We start from the raw sequence: 21,730 nt of genomic DNA, 5'->3' as shown, positions 1-21,730 counted from the left end.
GATCATATATATATATATATATATATATATCCTATTCTATTCCCTCAGCCATATGGCTGGTGGGAGTAGCTATATGCTTCCATACCAAGGAGATGATTATGGGCAAGGTGGTTTCCCATTACTTTCCTTGCCATAGTATATTTTTTGACTGTAGCCTTGTGTGTGTGGGGAGGGGGGGGGGAGTTCAAGGGACCATATTGCCTCTTTTGAGGAATGAAAAACCCAAGTTACCAGGACAAAAAAAACCTTCCACTTCTGTATAAGAGCAGTTAACTTACCTTTAGTCAAAAGAGACCACATAAAGGTTCCTCACATCGCTGATGGGAATTGAACCCAGGTTTTTCTGATCAAAGGGCTTCGTCTATACTGACTGAGCTATGGAGGCTTCACCATTATGCATACAGATCATATGTATTGTGTTAAAGATATCAAATAATTTTATAAGCTAGGTTTTAATACTTTTTCCCAAGTAAGCAAACAGACAAGTAAGTCAAGTTTGCACCTGCACATAGTGCAAGTCTAAGGCAACTCGTGGTAAAGGTGGAGTAAGCTCCGATCATTTTCCTTAGTATTTTCCCCTAATGCAAAGCACATCCCCTCGTGGATATGTATGATGCTATGCATTAAAGGCAAGGGCCACTACCCAGACCGGTTTCGACCTTTATTGAGGTCTCGTCAGTGGGAGCTAGACCTAAAAATGCCAAGGTTGAAGTAATGCAGGGCATATAAATTTTACCTAAACAAGTGACCACAAGGTGCTTTGACCTTATTAAATAAAAATATCAGAATGAGAGTAAGATTAGTTTAAGTCAGATTAGAGTAAGGCAAGTTTGCGCCTGCACAATGCGCAGGCACAAACTTGACTAACTTGTCTGTTTGCTTACTTGGGAAAAAGGATTAAAACCTAGTTTATAAAATTGCTTGGTATCTTTAACACAGTATATACCCAAGGTAAAAAACTTTCTACATCTTACTCTCATCCTGAGATTTTTATTTAATAAGGTCAAAGCACCTTGTGGCAACTCGTTTAGGTAAAATTTGTAAGCTCTGCATTACTTCAACCTTGGCATTTTTAGGTCTGCCTCCCACTGACGAGACCTCAATAAAGGTCGAAACCTGTCTGGGTAGTGGCCCTTGCTTTTAATGCATAGCATCATACATCACCTCAAGCAGATGTGCTTTGCATTAGGGGAAAATACTAAGGAAAGTTATCGGAGTTCACTCCACCTTTTCTGCGAGTTGCCTTAAATTTGTACTACGTGCAGGCGCAAACTTGACTTACCTGTTTGCTTACTTGGGAAAAAAGGATTAAAACCTAGCTTAGAAAATTGCTCGGTATCATTAACATAGTATATACATAAAGGTAAAAAACTTTCTACATTATATGTATTATATATATATATATATATGTAGAAAGTTTTTACCTTGAGTATAATATATGTTAAAGATGCCAAGCTATTTTAAACCTGGTTTTACTCCATTTCCCAAGTAAGCAAACAGGCAAATAAGCCAAGTTTGCACCTGCATGTATTGTAAGTCTAGATGACCCATAAAGTAGTACAAGTCTAGGCAACTTGTGGTAAAGGTGTAATAAGCTCTGATCACTATTCTTAATATTTACCCTTTATAGCTTAGCATCTTTAACATATATTATACCCAAGGTAAAAAACTTTCTACATCTATCTCTCATCCTGAGATTTTCATTTAATAAGGTCAAAGCACCTTATGGTAACTTGTTTTGGTAAAATACTTATAAGTAAAATACTTATAAGCTCTGTATTACTTAACTTTGGTATTTCTAAGCCTGGCTCCCACTGATGAGACCTCAATAAAGGTCGAAACCAGTCTGGGTAGTGGCCCCATGCCTTTAATGCATAGCATCATACATCTCCTGAAGGAGATGGGCTTTGCATTAAGGGTAAATATTAAGAATAGTGATCAGAGCGAGCTTATTCCACCTTTACCATGAGTTGCCTAGACTTGTACTACTTTACGGGTCACCTAGACTTGCAATACATGCAGGCGCAAACTTGACTTATTTGTCTGTTTGCTTACTTGGAAAATGGAGTAAAACCAGGTTTAAAATAGCTTGGCATCTTTAACATTATATATATATATATATATAATCGAACCCAAGATATATATATATATCTTGGGTTCGAGGTTATATGGTGAGTGGTCAGTGTAATTTAGCGCTCGTGTAAAATTGGTGATTTTTGGTGTTTTTTGTGTGTGTTTTTCCTTAGAAAATTGGTTTTATAGTATATTAGAACGATTTTCGTGTTTTTAGAGTATTTTGTGTGTCTTTATAACATATTTTATTGGTGCTGTCGCTGCTAGAGGGATTCGTAGTGTGTAGTGTTCGTGAAAGCTCCGGATAAGATAAGTATTATTTTCAGTTATCGTTGATAAATTTATTTAATATTGAGTAGTTTTGTTTGCCTTGCGTCTCTTAGTGCATCTTTTTGTGTGTTTTTGGTGTGTTATAACTTATAATTTGATAAAATAGGTTGCAAGTAAGTATGGCTCCAGTATGAAGGAAAATGGCGGCCAGTAATGATGGTTCGCCATCTTTATCAAAGAAACGGTAGTATAAAAGAGATGATTCATTGTACTAGCTGCGAAATGTACGCTTTGCGGAGTGTGGGCGGAGTGTGGTTAGATGATAATAAAGGAGTGAATGTGTGTAGAAAATGTAGGGAGAATGAGAAATTGAAGAGTATTTCGGATCATGAGTGTGATATTTTTGTCAAACTTCAGAATGAAGAAAATAGGGATATAACAAGAAACGGCGAGGTTGTACCAGAGAATTGTGAGAGTGTGAATGTAGAAAGTGTGAATGATAGTATTAATGGTTTTACTGAGAATAAAAAAGATGAGATAGATGCAATGAGTGAGATCGCGTTGTTGAATAGTGCGATACAAAGGGCGAAACTGCAGCTAGAGCGTATGAGCAAAAGTCGACTGAATGAACCAGCCAATAATAAAAAGTATGACAGGAAAAATAGACGTATAAGTGTGAACATGAACAAAATGAAGGAGAGAGTGCTGTATGGAGACTCGTTAGTACGGGGTGTGATAGTAGAGGATTTGACAAAATCGTACCAACCTGGTGCGACCATAAAGGATGTAACTGAGTCTATGAGAGAGTAAAAGGAAAGGGTGAAAGAAATGATTGTTGTGGCAGGTATGAATGATTTGAAAGGAGACAAAATTGGAAATGATAGAAGACCTGAATGAATTGTTTGAGGTAGCAAAAGAAAAGAGTGAGAGAGTTAGAATGATTAGTCTTTTGCCACGGTATGACAGTGAAATGTTTAAAAGGAGGGCCATAATTGCGAATGACTTTATGCATGGGTTATGTATGACGAGTGGTGTGGAATTTGTGGAAGTGTGGAGTGAGTTCGATGGGCGAAAGGATCTATATAAGATGGATGGCTTGCATTTGAATGGTTACAGTGTAAGAAGACTTGAGAAAGTGTTGCTGAATGTGGTGGATGTGCAAATTCAGGGAAACTAGATTTATTGAGAGGGGGAGAGTAGATATACAGTCCTTAGGGAGGCAGTTGAATGTAAGAATAAATATAATATGCCCGAGCAAATAAGGACAACAAATCAAAGTGGGATAGTTAATATAAGGCATCAAGGTAGGGTTGGGGCTAATGGGGGTCTTAAATTCATGTACACTAATGCTAGGAGTATTAGGAACAAGAAGGAAGAGTTTTTGGCCATGGTTGGCACTTCCAGACCACAGGTTATTGGTATTAGTGAAACATGGCTGACTGTAGATGATATAGCTAGTGGGATTGAATGTGATGGATATAGTGTGTTATAGGTTATTGGTATTAGTGAAACATGGCTGACTGTAGATGATATAGCTAGTGGGATTGAATGTGATGGATATAGTGTGTTCAGGAATGACAGGGAGAATAAAATGGGGGGAGGAGTATTGTTGATGATAGCTGATGAGCTACAGCCAAGGAGAATAGAAGTTGAATTGCAGGATAGAGAAAAGAGCACATTTGAGGCAATTTGGTGTAAGATTGTGGCTAGCAGAACTAAATATACAATTGGGTGCTGCTATAGACCAGGTGATGGAAAAGATGGTGGTGACAGTATGCACAAGCAAATAGAAGAAATGAGTGGAAGGAGGGTGATTATTATGGGAGATTTCAATGATGGTCATACTGATTGGAGTGAGGAGAGGACACACGGGAGGAAGGAATTGGATTTTATGTGGTTATTAAGGGATAATTAATTCCATTATCTGCGACAGCATGTAATGGAAAATAATAGGGGTCAGAGAGTGCTTGACCTAGTAATTACATCTGAAGATTTGGCTGGAACAAATATGACCACATTGCCACCAATCGGTGAGAGTGATCATAGGGTCTTGACTTGGGAGGTGGCTAAAGGTGTAGAATTTTCAATTAAGACAGGGTACATGTGAAATTATCGGGCTGGAAAGTATGACAAGCTTAGGAGTTTGATTGGTTCAGTGCCATGGCATGTACAACTGCAAGGACTAGAAGTCGATGGTGCATGGGAGGTAGTTAAGAAGTGTTTGCATGAAGCAATGGCTGACTGTATACCTAGAGTCCGAATAATAAATCAACTACGGGTTAAATGGATGAATAACACCATTAAGCTTGAGCTGCAAAAAAAGAAACAACTATGGAGGGAATTTAAGGAGAAAGGTGACCAGCAGGCACACGAACGGTATAAAGTGCAGGCCAGAAGGGTAACGAGTGTGGTAAGAAAAGCAAAAAAGGATTACGAAAGAACATTGGCCATACAGTTTTTTATATATGTAGCAAGTAAAAGGAAAAATGTACATGGCAGAATGATTTTAAAGAATGCCGATGGTAGGGAGGTAACTGAATCAGTTGATATAGTTGAGTTACTGAGTGAGCACTTTGCAAGAATATATCATCCAGGTGGTGACATTGCAGAAACGAATGTACCAGTAGATTATACGGGAATTGTGGTGAATGAAGTGGAGGTGAGTAGTCTATTGCATAACCTCAATGTCAATACATCTGTGGGATTGGATGGTATACCAGCTAGTGTTGTATGAGAAGCAGCTAAAGAATTGTCAGTACCTTTGACCATCGTGTTTAATTTAAGTCTCTGGTCTGGGTTAGTCCCGAGAGGGTGGAAAGAGGGGAAAATAGTTCCACTGCATAAAGGTGGTTCCAAGACTGCTGTTGTAAATTATTGACCGATTAGCATATCAGGAATCATTGTCAAGTTCTTAGAGAAATTAGTCAAGAAAAGAATACGGGATTGGATAGATGAAAATGGGATATTGTATAGGGGACAATATGGTTTTGTGAAGGGTAGATCATGCCTCGGGGTGCTTAAGGGTCAAAGCTGTATAACTGAGAGGAGACCTCCACATAGCCTTTAAAGGAATGCGGAAAACCGACCAGGGCTTCTGACCTAATGTCCAATCCTCACCTTCTCGTGGTGCACCCTGTTGGATATCTACTTTGATACTGAACGAACAAGGATGGGCTGGCAATTTGGGATTTAGCCGACCAAATTGTATTCTTATTGGTTAAACCAAAATAAAAAATGATGGTACAACATGAAAAAATTTCATGCCGGCTGGGGCGTCGCCCGGTTAAACAAGGCCCCCGTTATTTTCGCCAGGGAACCAGGGCGAACAGCGAAAAGTCAGCTACTGGAACAAATCTGAAAACAAACCCCAACTCAACATCACCAGAGTTAAAGATCGGTACTATCAACGTAAGAAGCCTGAATGGCAAAGAAATGGAGCTAGCTGAGGAATTAGATAAGTACCAGATCGACATAATAGGGGTGACTGAAACAAAAAAGACCAAAACTGGTGAGATCTTTCTGAGCAATAAATACAAAATGTTATATTCAGGCAATGACAATCAAGGAAAAGAAGGAGTAGCCATAGTATTCAACACAAAATACGAGGTTAATCTTCTTGAATGGCAGTCAGTCTCAAGTAGAGTAATGTGGGCAAATATGAGAATGGGGAACTGGACAATGAGACTTATTTGTGCATGGTCCCACACAAGGTTCTACTAAGGTAGAAGTGGAGGAATTTTTTGAGGCTTTAGAAAAAGCAACTGACACAATGAAAAAGGAAAAGTTGGTCCTTGTTGGGGATCTAAATAGTAGAGTAGGAAATGATTGTGAGACATACAAAAATATTTTGGGAAAATTTGGAGAAAAGAGCAAAGCTAATAATAATGGCAAATATCTGTTGGATTTCTGCTCAGGACATGGACTGGTTATTACTAACACCATGTTCCAACATAAAAATGTGCACAAATTCACATGGAGAGAAGAGGCTAGGAATAAGAAAAGTCTCATTGACTATGTTATTGTTGATAGTGATGTTTTCTCCCTGGTGCAGGACACCAGAGTGTACAGAGGATTTGAAATTGGAAGTGATCACTATTTAGTCTTGAGCAGGATAAAATTGAATTTCATATTGAAAAGAATAACATGTAAGAAAGTTTTAAAGCGAATAAAAGTTGAGCAGCTCTCAGATGTGAACTGCAGACTAAAATACAGAAAGATTATTGAAAAGAAAATGAAAGAGTTTGAGAACAGGAATCAAACCTTGGAGATTCAGTGACAAACTCTGAAGGAAACATTGATTGATTCTGCCAGAGAGGCATGTGGTGAGGTTGTGTGCAAGGATAAAAAAATCAGAACTCCCTGGTGGACACAGGAAGTTAAAGAGGCAGTGAAAGAAAAGACGAAAGCATATCAAAAGTTCCTGGCAAATAAGTCAGCTTTTACTCTTACTGAATACAGAGACAAATGTAAGAAAGCTAAACAGTGTGTAAAACTAGCTAAACAAAAGTCATGGGAGGACTTTGGCAAGAATATAGAAAATAAATATCAAGAAGGTGGAAAATATTCTGGAGGTTGTTGAAGAAGCTTAGGAATGGAGGAAAGAGTGCTGTAAAAGGAATTAGAGATGATAAAGGTGAAATGAAAACAGGAGAAAAAGATATCCTTGAAGTATGGAGTATTTACTTTGAAAAACTGCTAAATGAAACAAGCAGTGATGACAGCACAGTGATAAAAAACACTGACCAGGCATGCTGCACTGCATAGTTCAGAAAGCCTGGACAGAGGGATGAATTCCCGATGATTGGAGTAGAGCTCTCATAGTACCCATATATAAAAAGGGAAATAAAACTGAATGTGAGAATTACAGAGGTATTTCCCTACTGAGTGTTCCTGGCAAGATCTATGCAAGTATACTTGAGAAACGGTTGAGAAGAATTGTGGAAGAAAAGCTTGGTGAAGAACAAGCTGGATTCAGGCCAAATAGAGGCTGTTAGGATCAGATCTTCACTTTACGACAAATAGTCGAGAAAGCATGGGAATATAACAAAGATCTGTATTTAAGTTTTGTCGATTTGGAAAAAGCATATGACAAGGTGCCAAGAGAGAAGCTATTCAATACGCTGTAGTTATATGGTGTCAATGGGGAATTATATCAAGCAATACTTAGTCTTTATTTGAGTTGTGAGTCAGCAGTTAGAATTGAAGGAAGTACAGGAAGATGGTTTAATGTTAAATCTGGTGTGAGACAAGGATGTACATTATCCCCTCTGTTATTCATTATCTATATGGATCACATTATGAAGGAATGTGGTATTAAACCTGATATCAAAATTGGAGATGTTAATGTCAGCTCTTTGCTTTATGCGGATGATGTTATACTTCTAAATAAATCCGCTACAAGTCTGCAAGATTCTCTGACTAAATTGAATAGCTGTTGTAATAGATATGGTATGAAGGTCAGCAATAAAAAGACAAAGACAATGAAAATAGGCAGAATCATTGAAAATGTCAACTGTGTTGTGAATGGAGAACCTGTGGAACAAGTAAAACATTTCAGCTACTTAGGCACAATTTTTTACTGAAGATGGTAAACTAAATATAGAAATAGACAACAGAATCAGCAAAGCTGGTATCGTGGGAAGTCAATTGAATAAATTCATATGGAATAAGAAAGAAATTAGTTGGAACACTAAATTAGCTGTATACAAGACTGTGTTCAAACCAATTTTAACTTATGGATCTGAGAGCTGGGTCAGAAGTAAAACACTTGACCAAAGACTAGAGACCGCAGATATGAGAGTCCTGAGAAAGATTAGAGGCGTAAACAGATGGCATCAATGGCAATATCATATTAAAAATGAGGATATTAGGAAAGAACTTGACATTGTCAGCATCCAGGAATGCGTTAGCAGAGCTAATCTCAGATGGTATGGTCACTTAAATAGAATGGGAGAGGAAAGATTAGCAAAACAAGTGTTCTCTGCCAGGTTGGCAGGAAAACGACCCAGAGGAAGACCAAGATATAGGTGGATTGATACGGTACAAAGTGCCTTAGATGATAGAAATATAAGATCTGATAATGTTGGAGTCTTGACAAGTAACAGACTGATTTGGAGGAAAATTGTAGATGGGAAGTTAGTAATGATGTAATTTTTTCATGTAGTACTGTCATATCCTGTACACCCCTTGAGGGTACATGGCAGGAAGTTGATGATGATGATGATGATGAGATCATGCCTCAGTAACTTGCTCACATTTTATAACACAGTGACAGCTGAACTGGATAGGGGTAATGGGTTTACAGTAATACTACTGGACCTTGCCAAGGCTTTTGATAGGATACCACATAGAACCCTAATCAGTAAACTGGAGCAGATGGGGATAGATATAGGGTTGGTGAGATGGATAGGAGGGTGGTTGAAGGAGAGATAAAAGAGAGTGGTTTATTCAGGAGTGGAGTCTAAAAGACGGCTTGTGACTAGTGGAGTGCCACAGGGCTCTGTTCTTGGACCACTGCTTTTCAATTTGTTCATCAATGATATAGGAAAGGATTTGAGAGGAAGTGTTCACTTGTTTGCTGATGATGCAAAGTTGGGTAGAGCAATTATGAGTGCACAGGATGTCAAAATTTTACAGGATGATTTGGATAGTTTGGAGGGCTGGGATAGGAAAAATGGATGTCAATTTAATGTGCCAAAGTGTAAGGTTATGCACTTTGGGGTGAAAAGAATAGCAGCAGTATATCGCATTGGTGGAACCGTACTCCAGGAGATTGATGAGGCCAGGGATTTGGGAGTGTTGGTGGATAGGGGAATTGAAGTTTAGGGGCACATTGCAAAAGTGACTAAAACAGCTCACCAAATCACTTGGCTTTTGAAAAATACTTTAACATGCAGAGACAAACAAGTTGTTGTTCCTCTGTATCGAGCCTTGATAAGACCCCATCTGGACTACTGTGCCCAGTAATAATCACCAGGGTTTCTTTGTGATGGGGAGGAAGTGGAGAGGATCCAGAGACGAGTGACCTAGATGAAAGCAGGTCTGTGGAATGAACCTTATGAGAATAGGTTGAAGATTTGTGGGTTGCAGAAGTTGGTTGATAGGCGAAGGAGGGGTGATATGATTGAGACATTCAAATTACTGAAGGGTTTCTATAAGATTGATCCAGAAGATATTTTTGAAAATATGACTGGTGGTGGGAGGACTAGGGGCCATGAATGGAAGCTGGGCAAGAGCGTGGTTGAAAACGGTGTTAGAGCTAGGTTTTTTACTTGGAGGGTGGTGAATGAGTTGAATAAGCTTCCAGAGTCTGTTGTGGGTGCTACGACTGTGAATGAGTTCAAGGCAAGGTATGATAGATACTGTGTGAATGTCGAATAGTTGTTTTTGACATGATGTTAGGGCCTACCTCGATGAGTCTGTCGACTCCTTGGAGTTGACCGGAACAATAACAATAATAATAATAATAATGATATATATATATATATATATATATATAAACTTTAGTCCATTTACATACTCAATTATTATAGGATGTGGAATGTCACAAACAAAAATCAATCTGTTGTTTATGCAATGAATGTGAGTGAATTAATGATGGAGGAAATTAAGAAATTTATAGAAGAAATTCTGATTTAAAATATGATTTCATTCACTGAAAAAATGTGAAGGAAAACTGATCCTAAATATTGAGAAATAAATCCAGTTTTTATTTAAAAATACTTACTTCAATTAAAACTGCAAAAAATATGATGGCTACAGTAGAATAGCCAATATTAAGCATGAGCAATGTCACAAAGAAGGCATGCTGCAGTCTTCCTTGATATCTATGAAATAATTCTTCAACATTCTTTAGTTTGAATTGATCCTGAAAGTAAAATAATAATACACATTTTTAAAAAAATGATACTTAAAAAAACCAAATTCACTAAAATATAAAACCTTCACCCTAGAGCAGTAGGTCTTAACCTTTTTAGTGATTGGCATCCCCTTGAATCTAAAAATAAGTTCTCGCACCCCCTTGAAAATTGTGTTTCTATTTCTTTATTTAGGAAATTACATCTATTGCAAGATAATTTATTTATTGAAAAATAAACACATACATTTACATATACATACAAAACAATATCTCAATTTTTAAAGGCTATGTTGTTGTTGTTTATTCATAATAATACTTTTGAAGCAAGGCTCCTTTTTTGAAAGAGCCACACGTAAGTCATCATTTGCATTTAAGCGATTTCTGGCTTTTGTTTTTATGTGCAAAAGTGATGAAAATCCAATTTCACACAATTAGGTGGTGGCAGATGGTAAAAGTGTCTGCAATGTGGCTTTTGCCAGCTGTGGATAAGGTTCTAACTGTGTATACCAGAATTGTTCTAAGTCCAGTTTATCAAATTCCCTTTGAATACGTGCATTGGCTCATATTTCAATAAGATTGTCTTTTATTAAATAGTTGTGGTCCATTCCATCAAATCTGGGTCAAAATTTAGAAACTTCTCTTGCACCCCACCCCAGGTTAAGAACCACTGCCCTAGAGAATGACATGAGAAAATATCTAATTTATCCTTCTCCCTCGATGAGTCTTTGGATTCCTTTCAGGTGTCACATAATAATAATAATAATAATAATAATAATAATAATACACTCAATTCTTCAGATGGTTACATGATAGATTGGTTCCAGAAAAAAATGTGCAAAAAAGAATACAGTGCATATGAAAAACTAGAAGAATGGTTCCAGATGTGAACAATAAATGGTTCCTGATAAGAACAATAATTATTTTCAAACAAAACATATGAAAATCACTGAATAAAACTCTATTTAATTTTAATGGAATATTTTTTATTTTAAATACTTATTTAAAGTATATACATATGTATCTTTCTTAAAGAAAATAGTGTGTCACTAATAAAACAGAAATTTGAAAAGGCCCAAATTCACCCACGCATATGTATTAGTCAAATTTTATTCGCCACCACTTTCTGACAGTAGCCGCATTCTTTTGTGTGAGTGAAATTAAATCACTTCCATCACTTGAAACACTTTAGCTGTCCTGTTCATACTGCAATGACAAAATGTTTTCTTCAGTAAAAGGAACTATATTAGCATTAATTTTCAATAATTATGAAGGTTGTTTTTTTTTTTACCACGAACTCTGTAATTAATCGTTGAGATTCTGTTTTGACTAGATCTTTGTATAATTCTTCATATTGCACCATACATGACTTCAGTTCATGTTTAAACTGTTAAGCTCGTTCAGTATTTGGATCATGTGTAAGAAAATGACATTGCAATTTACTAGCCATTTGAAGTGCTTCTTTAATTAATTCCAAGTTAAGTGGAATCTCTTCTTCTTCATCTTCACTTTTTTCTTTTTCATTGAGATTCTCAAGGACAGCTTCTATTATTTCGTCATCACTAACAGCCTTGTCAACCATCAATTCTTCAATCCTTCTGTGCAACCTTCATGTGCTAATCTGATGATATTGGGATACTCATTTGTATGAAAAGGTACAGGGTTTTTCTTTTTCACACATTCTGTCCAAGTAGCTTTCCAGCATACATTTATAGTGGATGGTTTCAATTCTGATAATGCCAACTTAGTAAGTTTGATGCAATCCAAAATAGAAAATTTCTTGCACACATCAATAACTGTCAGTAAATTATCCTTATCTAGTTTATCCAAAATGTATTGGAATGTTCCTCTTATGTAGTAAGTTTTTTTTGAAGGTAGCGATTACACTCTGGTCTAGTGGTTGTATTAAGGATGTTGCATTAAGTTGCAGAAAACAAAATTCCACATTTGGTTGTTCTAAAACAGGATGGCCAGGCACATCGTCTATAATCAATTAAACTTTAAAGTCCAGATATTTTTCCATCAAATAGCATTTAACTTCCGGAACAAGACATTGATGGAACCATTCATTAAAAATTTCTTTTGTAACCCAACCTTTTTTGTTTGCCTTCCAGTACACTGGTAACGTGTTAAAATCCACACCTTTCATTGCCCGCGTTCTTTGGGATCGATTAATGAGTAATGGTTTTAATATGCGATCTCCTGAAGCATTACTGCAAAATAATAGAGTGACACGATCCTTAGCTGCTTTAAAGCCACCAACACTTTTTTTTTTGATTTCGTTATATAAGTTCTACTTGGCACGTTTTTGCAAAAAAAGGACGGGCTTTCCAAACTTCATCAGGAGTGTAGCCACCATTTTCAATAATTTTTGACAGTTTTGAAAGAAATTCCCTAGCTGTCAGCTCATTTGAAGATGCATCTTCTTTTATTTTTGCATTATGAAGTGATTATCTTTTGAGAAATTTTGTAAGCTAACCTGTGCTTGCAGAAAAATCACAATTGTTGTTTGATGTTGTTGGCCTTTTCCTGAATCTGTTTGTACAACCATAATGCTTTCTGTTTGGTAACATTCGTTCTAAAGGTATTCCTTTTTTGTGAGCAGTATTATATCCACATCACTAGGACCTTTTCATCTTCACTTTTATAATGTCTCTCGTATACCATGATGACTTGGCATCTAATTTTGTTCCATACAGAACAGATTTTCTAATAGCCTCTTCATTTTTCTTAATCGTACTCACAGTAACTCAATCCAAAATATTTCCTTAAGGATGTTGAACCTTCTCTAGCTGCTAAACAATCTAAAATTTGGATCTTAGTTTCTAAAGAAATAGCTTTTCTTTTCTTCTTCTGTCTAACTGAACTATCTGACATTTTGATTAATGGAGTAATGTTACGAAAATGTCTAAAAATAATCAATAATTAATTTTACTAATTTAATATTAAGTGTACAAAACTTCAAAATTGAAGTGCTTGATTTCATATTAGCTACATGATTTCATATTAACTAAGTGGAGAAGTACCTTCTCCACTTAGTTAATATGAAAACGTAGTTGATGGCAGTGCTATCAGTAGACCTTACTCAAGCATTTGATAATGTCCGGCATCCTTTTCTGTTCCACATCCTCCAGCAAATTAGTGTAGGTAAAAAGCTGCTATCTGTTATCAAATGGGTTCCTGTCAGACCCCCCATTGCTCTTTGCACTGGTTCTTGAACCTTTCTTACAGGAAGTCGACAACACATATGCTACAATTTTTTTTCCTTCAACTATGAAAGAAAATAAGGTACAGTATTAGCATATCCTGATGATGTATTGAGCACTTTGAAGGATAATGATTCCATATGTACATCTTTTTTGGTATTTTGGAAAAATTTAGCAAGATCAGTTAACTACTAATGCAGATAAGACAAAATTAAAAGTTTTTGGAAAGTGGGATCTTGGAGGCATTCCCTTTGGACTAAACTCTAAGAAAGAACCCTTCATTATATTTGGAAGTCCCTTCTCCACTCACCCAATATTACCAGTTCAAGAACTTATATACAAGAACTTTGAAACCTAAGAAGACTGGAAAATAGGGTCACTTTCCTTTTCTTCTAAAACCATAGTACTCAAAACCATAATCGTTCCTGCTCAGTTGTACATAATAAATATTACAGACATCACAGAAGCTGAAGAAAAGCAATTATATAGTATGCTGTGCAAATTTTTTGGTCTAGCCAATACCAAGAAGTTAAAAAGGAATTCCTTCAACTATCAAAGAAGCATGGAGGATTTGGGGCTTCCAGTCTTAAAATTCTGCTATTTAAGCAATACAGTTGCCAAAATCCATAAAATATTGCAGACTAATCACACATGTGCAGACATTCTCTGGTACTACTTGAGTTTTCATCTTCCCCTGTTTGGAGTAAATGATTATAAAGGTCCAAAAGCTGAGATTGTTCCTGAATACTACAACACTTTGTGCTTGAACTCTAAGACTGCTGCATCACTCTAGTGTTGACATTCTTTCCATTAAAAAAAGTAAAATTTGGTATAAAGAAATCTTTAATCTCTTTTGCCGTGAACTTCCACAGTTGGATACGACAACAAGACTTAGTTTCATAACTTATTCAAATTCCAAGGATACCCTAAAAGGAGGGATTTTGCTTGGAGAATTGCACATGGCCACCTTCCAGTCAATACCATCAAACAAAGGTACTTTAACATTGGAAATCCAATCTGTTACCAATTGGAAACAGCTGCCCTCTTGCCCTGTGTATTTGGAACAGATTATGTAATGTGTTGGGCATTCCATTACTCACCACCTGTCAGCAATGGGAAGGTAATTTTGATTTTTATAATTAATGAATTAAAATACCATTTATGGAAGGTTAGAAAGAAACTTGGATTTGTAAAACAAGCAATATGACATCCAAATCCTTTATTATTATTACGGGTGACTTCAAGGAGTCCTTAGACTCAACAAGGAGGCCCTAATCATCATGTCCACACAACTATACGACATTCTCACAGTATCTATCATACCTTGCCTTGAACTCACTCACCTTCATAGCACCCACAACAGACTCTGGCAGCTTATTCCACTCATTTACCACTCTAAAAGTAAAGAACCCAGCTCTAACAGCCCACTGCTAACCACACTCCTTCCCAGCTTCCATAGGTGTTCCCTAGTTCTCCCACCACCAGTCCTGATCTCAAAAATATCCTCTGAGTTAATCCTATAGAAACCCTTTAGCAATTTGTATGTCTCAATCATATCTACCCTTTTCCGCCTATCAACTAATTTCTGCAACCCACAAGTCTTCAGCCTGTTCTCATATGGTTCATTCCATAGACCTGCTATCATCTTAGTCACTCGCCTCTGGATCCTCTCCACCTCCTCCCCATCAAGAAGGAACCTAGGTGACCAAATCTGGGTACATTAGTCGAGATGAGGTCTTATTACGGCTCGGTACAGAGTACAGAGACTCGGTACATTGTAGTACAATAACTTGCTTGTCTCTGCTCATCAAGGTATTTTTCAACAACCAAGTGAGTTGATGAGCTGATTTAGCTACTTTTGCAATGTGCCCCTAAACTTCATCTCCCTATCTACCAACACTCCCAAGTCCCTGGCCTCATCAATCTCCTGGAGTACAGTTCCACCAATGTGGTATACTGCTGCTAATCTTTTCACCACAAAATGCATAATCTTACATTTTGTCACATTAAATTGACATCCATTCTCCTTAGCCCAGAACTCCAATCTATCCAAGTCGTCCTGCAAGATTTTGACATCTTCTACATTCACTATTGCCCTACCCAACTTTGCATCATCAGCGAACAAATGAACTGTTCCTCTTAGATCCTTCGCTATATCAATAATGAACAAATTAAACAACAGTGGTCCAAGAACAGAACCCTGTGGCACACCACTAGTCACAGGCCATCTTTTGGACTCTACTCCTGAATAAACTATTCTTTGATATCTCTCCATCAACCACCCACCTATCCATCTCACCAACCCTATATCCATTCCCATATGTTGTAGTTTACAGATTAGAATTCCATGTGGTATCCTGTCAAATGCCTTTGCCAGGTCCAGCAGTGTCCCTGTAAACCCATTATCATTATCCAGTTCGGCCGTCACCGTGTTATAAAACTTGAGCAAGTTACTGAGGCATGATCTACTCTTCACAAAGCCATGCTGTCCCCCTTACAGTATCTCATTTTCATCAATCCATTCCTGTATTTTTCCCTTGATTACTTTCTCCAAGACCTTGACAACGACTCCTGATATGCTGATCGGTCGGTAATTTGCAACCGTAGTCTTGGATCCTCCTTTATGCAGTGGAACTATTTTCCCCCTCTTTCCACACCTTCGGGACTAAACCAGGTCCGAGACTCAGATTAAACAACATGGTCAAGGGCACTCATAATTCTTTAGCCGCTTCACGCAAGACCCGTGCCGGTATACCATCCAATCCCACAGATGTATTCACATTAAGGTTCTGTAATAGACTATTCACCTCCACTTCATTCATCACAATTCCTGTATAAACTAATGGTTCCTTCATTTTTTCAATGTCACCACCTAGATGATATACTTTTGCAAAGTGCTCGCTCAGTAACTCCACTATATCGACTGATTCAGTGACCTCCTTACCATCGTCATTCCTTAAAATCATTTTGCCGTGTACAGTTTTTTTTCTTGCTTGCAGCATATTGTAAGAACTGTTTGGGATTCTCCTTAGCTTGCATAGCTAGTTTTCTTTCATAATCCGCTTTTGCTTTTTTTACCACACTTGTTAACCTTCTGGCCTGCACTTTAAACCATTCGTGTGCCTGCAGGTCACCTCTTTCTTTAAATTCCCTCCACAGTTGTTTCTTTTTTTGCAGCTCAAGTTTTATTCATCCATTTAACCCCTATTTGTTTTACTATTTGGACCCTAGGTATACAATCAGCCATAACCGCCTGTAAATGCTCCTTGACCACTTCCCATGCTCTATCGACATCCAGCCCTTGCAGTTGTACATGCCATGGCACTGATCCAAGCAATCTCCTAAGCTTGTCATACTTGCCAGCATGGTAATTCCACATATACCCTGTCTTAATCAAAAATTCCACACCTTCAGCCACCTCCCAGGTCAAGACCTTATGATCACTCTCACCAATAGGTGGCAATATGGTCATATTCATTACAGTCAAATTCTCAGATGCTATTACCAGGTCAAGCACTCTCACACCCCCTAGTATTTTCAATTACATGCTGTCTCAGATAGTTATCCCTTAATAATTAAATAAAATCCATTTCCTTCCTCACATGTGTCCTCTCCTCCTTCCAATCAATGTTACGATAGTTGAAATCCCCCATAATAATTACCCTCCTTCCACTCATTTCATCAATTTGTGCCATCATACTATCTCCACCATCTATTCCATCACCTGATCTATAGCTGGACCCAACTGTACATTTTATTCTGCCAGTCTCAATCTCACACCAAATAGCCTCAAATGAGCTCTTTCACTATCCTGCGATACAACTTCAATTCTCCTTGGCTGCAGTTCATCAGCTATCATCAATAACACCCCTCCCCCATTTTAATCTCTCTGTCCCTCCTAAAGGAAGAATCCTTTATAATATTATATTGTGGAAATTTTATTATTCAGTCAGAGATTTTTATACTTAGAAAGAAGCATTCTAGGAGATATTAAATTTTTGACTAGGTGATGTAGACCACCCATATTATGCAATGTTCACCAAGGGGAGATAAAATTCTGTCTATTTATGAGAGGTTTTTTAAATAGTTCCATCATCTTAATTCAATGTGATCTTATAGTCAATTGCAGGAATGACTGGAGAGCAATCCTGGCAGAGAAGGCCAACTCAAGGCAGTTAACTCAGATAACGCTACTCAACGACATCAGTCATCTTTGTGCTTTAGTTCCAATTGGTCTTTTGATCGTTCATCTATATGAGATTGGTGAAAAAGGAAAACTGATAGCCTTTGACTATATAATGATATAAAAGAAGCTGAGGCCTTTTCTCTCTCTCTCTCTCATATTATCTATCTATCTGTCTTTTCTTTCTCCTAATACTATCAGGCTCTCTTGCACCCCTATACTAACTACTCTAGGTCTATGATGAGCACCCCAGTACTTTTTCACCTCAATAAAGGTCGAAATCAGTCTGTGTAGTGACCCTTCCCATAATGCAGAGTATTTTACATGTCTGTAAGAATATGTGCTTTGCATTACAGGATACTAAGGCAAGTAATGTGAAATCATTAGCTTCTATAAGTTACTTCAGGCTCAAACTTGGCTTACACTTGGATAAAGGATTAAACCAAGTATATAATTCTTGGTATCTTTAATTTATAGTATAACCACTTGGTTATACTATAAATTAAAGAATATTAATTGTTGGAAAAACTTCTAACAATTAATATATGAGTTGTGGTTGTTAAAGTAATTGAAAAGTTGGTTAAAGATAAAATCCAACAGTGGGTGGATAGGGATACAATATTCTGTAGTGGGTAGTACTGCATTGTAAAGTCTTATTAATTTATTCACATATTTTTATAAAGTGACAGCAGAAATGGATAAAGAAAATGGTCACACCATTTTCACACCAAATTGGGGGGGAGGGGATAGCTGACAGACAAACATCAGAGGATGGTGTTCAATGAAGTGAAATTAAGGCAAATGAGGTTAGGGTGACTAGTGAAGTACCCATGGTTCTGTACTAGAGTACTATTCCTTTTATTTGTTAGCTGAAGATTTAAGGGGGAGGGGATATTCAGTTGTTAGCTGATGATGCAAAATAAACTGGAGAGGGCAATATTAATAAAGGTAACATAGATATCCTTCAGGATGATTTAAATAAATTGGCATTATAGTCAAAGGATAATGGCTGTCAATTAAATGTTGCAAAATGTAAAGTTCCAGATACAAATATTACATGCCAGCGAAGGTTGGTCGATTGGTAGAGCCTCTGCTACTAATGGGCTCGCAAAAAGTTAAGCAGGTTTGAGTGCGGTTAGTAGTTAGAAGGAGACCAATCGTTCGATGGTGTTGGCACATTCTCCCTTGATGAGTCTTTGGACTCCTTGGAGGTGTCACATAATAATAATAATAATAAATAGTAATAATACTTTATATCATACTGATGGTTCTGGATTGAAGGAAATTGATGAGGACAGGAACTTGAAGATAATGGTTGACAGAGAATTGAAGTTCAGAAGGCATACTGCAAAAGTTGTAAAATATCTCAAACGATTACTTGGATGTGAAAAACATGCTAAGAAGTAAAGATAGGAAAGTTATTATTTATAAGCCTATGATTTGGTTGCAACTCAACTGCTGTGCACTGATTTGTTCACCTGGGTTTGTTAAGGATCAAGAGGTGACAGAGAAGATTCAGAGACGAATGACCAAGCTGGTGTCATATCTGTGGAATACTCCCAATGAGGATAGGATGAAGGTGTGTGGGTTACAAAGACAAACATCAGAGGATGGTGTACAGTGAAGTGAAATTAAGGCAAATGAGGTTAGGGTGATTAGTATGGTTAATAGGCAGAAAAGATTTGACATGATAGAAACAAGATATTAAAGGGGTTTTATAAAATTGATGCAAAGGAAATTTTTTAATATATGACAAATAGTCAAAGAATAAGAGTTATCTATGGAAGTTCTGTAAGAGTGTGCAGACTAGATTTTTTTGCATGGAAAGTAGTGAACAAGTGAAATGGATTGCCAGAATTAGCTGTGAGGCCCTAACAGTCAATAAGTTTAAGGTGAGATGTGATAGATAGTGTGTGTATATAAAGAATGTATGGGTCTCCAACAATGAGTCTCTGGACTCCATGAAGATACTGCATAATAATAATATTTGTGAGACCCAGTTGCAAATCCTTTTGAAGTGCTGTCAGTTTGAGGTTAATACAAATGTTCCACCTGTGCTCATCACAGTTAATGTAGTTAAGACATAAAGCCATGTTCTCATAGAATTCCTTCATATGGAGAGCATACTAATGGAACAGAGGGATGTTTATTTTTATATAAATACAGGTTTCAGAATACAATTTGATGCATCTATAAACAAATGCTTCTCACTAAGATCATATTTTCTTTACAGCGTTTCTTAATTTGTTAACATCATCTTGAAACACGAGTTTACCATGCCTAGAAAAAAATTTTGTTTATCTCCAAAACAAAATTTTTTTCTAGGAATAGTAAACTCATGTTTCTACTGTGTTCGAGAAAACTAGACCCAGAACCATTTGGAGACAGACTGTACAAAGATGACTCAACCTGTCACCTGACAGATGAGAAGAAGAAGAAGAAGAAGAAAAAAATGCTAAACTTTGATGATGTTCTCAAAATGAAGTGATCTTTTAGTGTAGAGTGCAAAGTTCCAGGAACCTTGAAGTCTAGATCCTAAGAGTTTTATGTTTCTTGAAAGATTCATATCTCTTATAAGATCATTCAACTCTGCTTGGGTTATCAAATGATGTACTCTCATAACAGACAATTTAAAATCTAGATTTGGTTATGCTTTAAGATTTATCAGCAGAGTAGCATTCACCCACAGTCAATGTCTGGTTAGATGGAACAAACTGATAGCACACTATCATAATTTTCTTACTGCAAATTTTAATATTTTATTTGATGTTTCAGACAGAGGTATTTGTTAAACAGAAGTATCAATCACTTGCATGGTTTCTACACTCTCTCTCTTTCTCTCTCCATGCCACCAGGATAACAAATGGTATTCCTGAATGAATACTCTTTAAAGATCTTCTTAAATATTACATATCTGCTGCAATACACATGGACAACTCAATGCATATGCTTTCTTGATCAGAAAGGTGAACAGTTTCACAGAATTTAATCACTTCACGATACACACACACACAGAAAAATAAACCAGCACCGTTCATGCAGTTATGAGACATGCAATTTCAGATTATTATTATTATAAATATTATTATTATTAATATCTGACCTCCACAGAGCCAAAAGGACTCATTGCAGGAGGTCTAAACTCTCTCATGCAAAAAAGATCATCAAACTGTGCCTTAAACCTATTCACAGTTTAAGGCAATACATTCCACTCACTATTCACCCACTTGATTTATATGCCGGCAAAGGTTGGTCGATTGGTAGAGCCTCTGCTACTAATGGCTCAGTTAAGTAAGTTTGAGCGTGGTTAGTAGTTGGAAGGGGATCCAATCGTTCGATGCTGTTGGCACACTCTCCCTCGATGAGTCCTTGGCTCCCTGGAGGTGTTAAATAATAATAATAATAATAATTTTGCAACGCTGAAATGAAGCCTTTTGGCTCTTTATTTTAGTCAATACTTTACGCACTGACCGAGAATTCACTTACGAAAAATACACCTCTCTGACACTTCGAGTTTCTTAGCATTGAAAGAGAGTTTTTGCTCTCTTGAGGTTTCTTCTGAGTCTAGCTCCTAGTAAAGGGGGCTTAAGGTTTTTTTTTGGGGGGGAGGGTGTCTTGAGAGAGCAACTTGAGTCTCCGGAGAAAGTGTTTTCTGCCATGGCCCATGTGGGGCTTTGTCGGTGGATGCTTTGCCCTGGAATATGAGCAGTTCTGCTCAGTGGTAGGGTGAGCCTGCCTGTCACTGAGTGGAACCAATGCTGATCTTTCAGTCACTCGTAGAAGTGGTCCGGGAGATCGACTAATTTTTAGAGGGGACTTTACTCAAGTATCTGCCTGGTCTCTGACGAAAATGAACCAGTTTGAAACAGTTGTCAGGCTAGTGGAACCTTATCAAAATGGACCAATAGGAGGTGAATATATGGATGCTTGGGCAAATCGATCATGTCTCCTATAAGTCCGGCTAATGCAACTCGTACATGCCGGTGAATGTATTCCCGTAAGCTCTCTGGTCAAATTTCATACAAAACTTTTATAGTTTCTGTATTCGGCTTTGAAATAATGTTGGATTTAATATCCACTTGATTTATATAATTTTGCATCGCCGAAATGAAGCCTTTTGGCTCTTCATTTTATAATTAATAA

General features: G+C 37.2%; 1 protein-coding gene across 7 annotated transcripts in view; it reads right to left on the bottom strand.

Annotated features, from left to right (window-relative positions):
- Positions 1–21,730, bottom strand: part of LOC150103239 (adenylate cyclase type 2-like) — a 457,038-nt gene that overhangs the window by 374,099 nt on the left and 61,209 nt on the right. For all 7 annotated transcript variants that reach the window (XM_090397822.1, XM_090397825.1, XM_090397827.1 and 4 more), the window contains exon 3: positions 10,070–10,210. In XM_090397822.1, coding sequence (XP_090253948.1) covers positions 10,070–10,210 — 141 coding nt within the window. The remainder of the gene's footprint in view (positions 1–10,069; positions 10,211–21,730) is intronic.

The sequence above is a fragment of the Typopeltis vanoorti genome, chromosome 9 (genome assembly GCF_054136105.1).
Source record: "Typopeltis vanoorti isolate ZY-2024b chromosome 9, IOZ_Tvanoo_1.0, whole genome shotgun sequence".
Taxonomy (NCBI): domain Eukaryota; kingdom Metazoa; phylum Arthropoda; class Arachnida; order Uropygi; family Thelyphonidae; genus Typopeltis; species Typopeltis vanoorti.
This window is presented reverse-complemented; position numbering and strand designations above follow the sequence as displayed.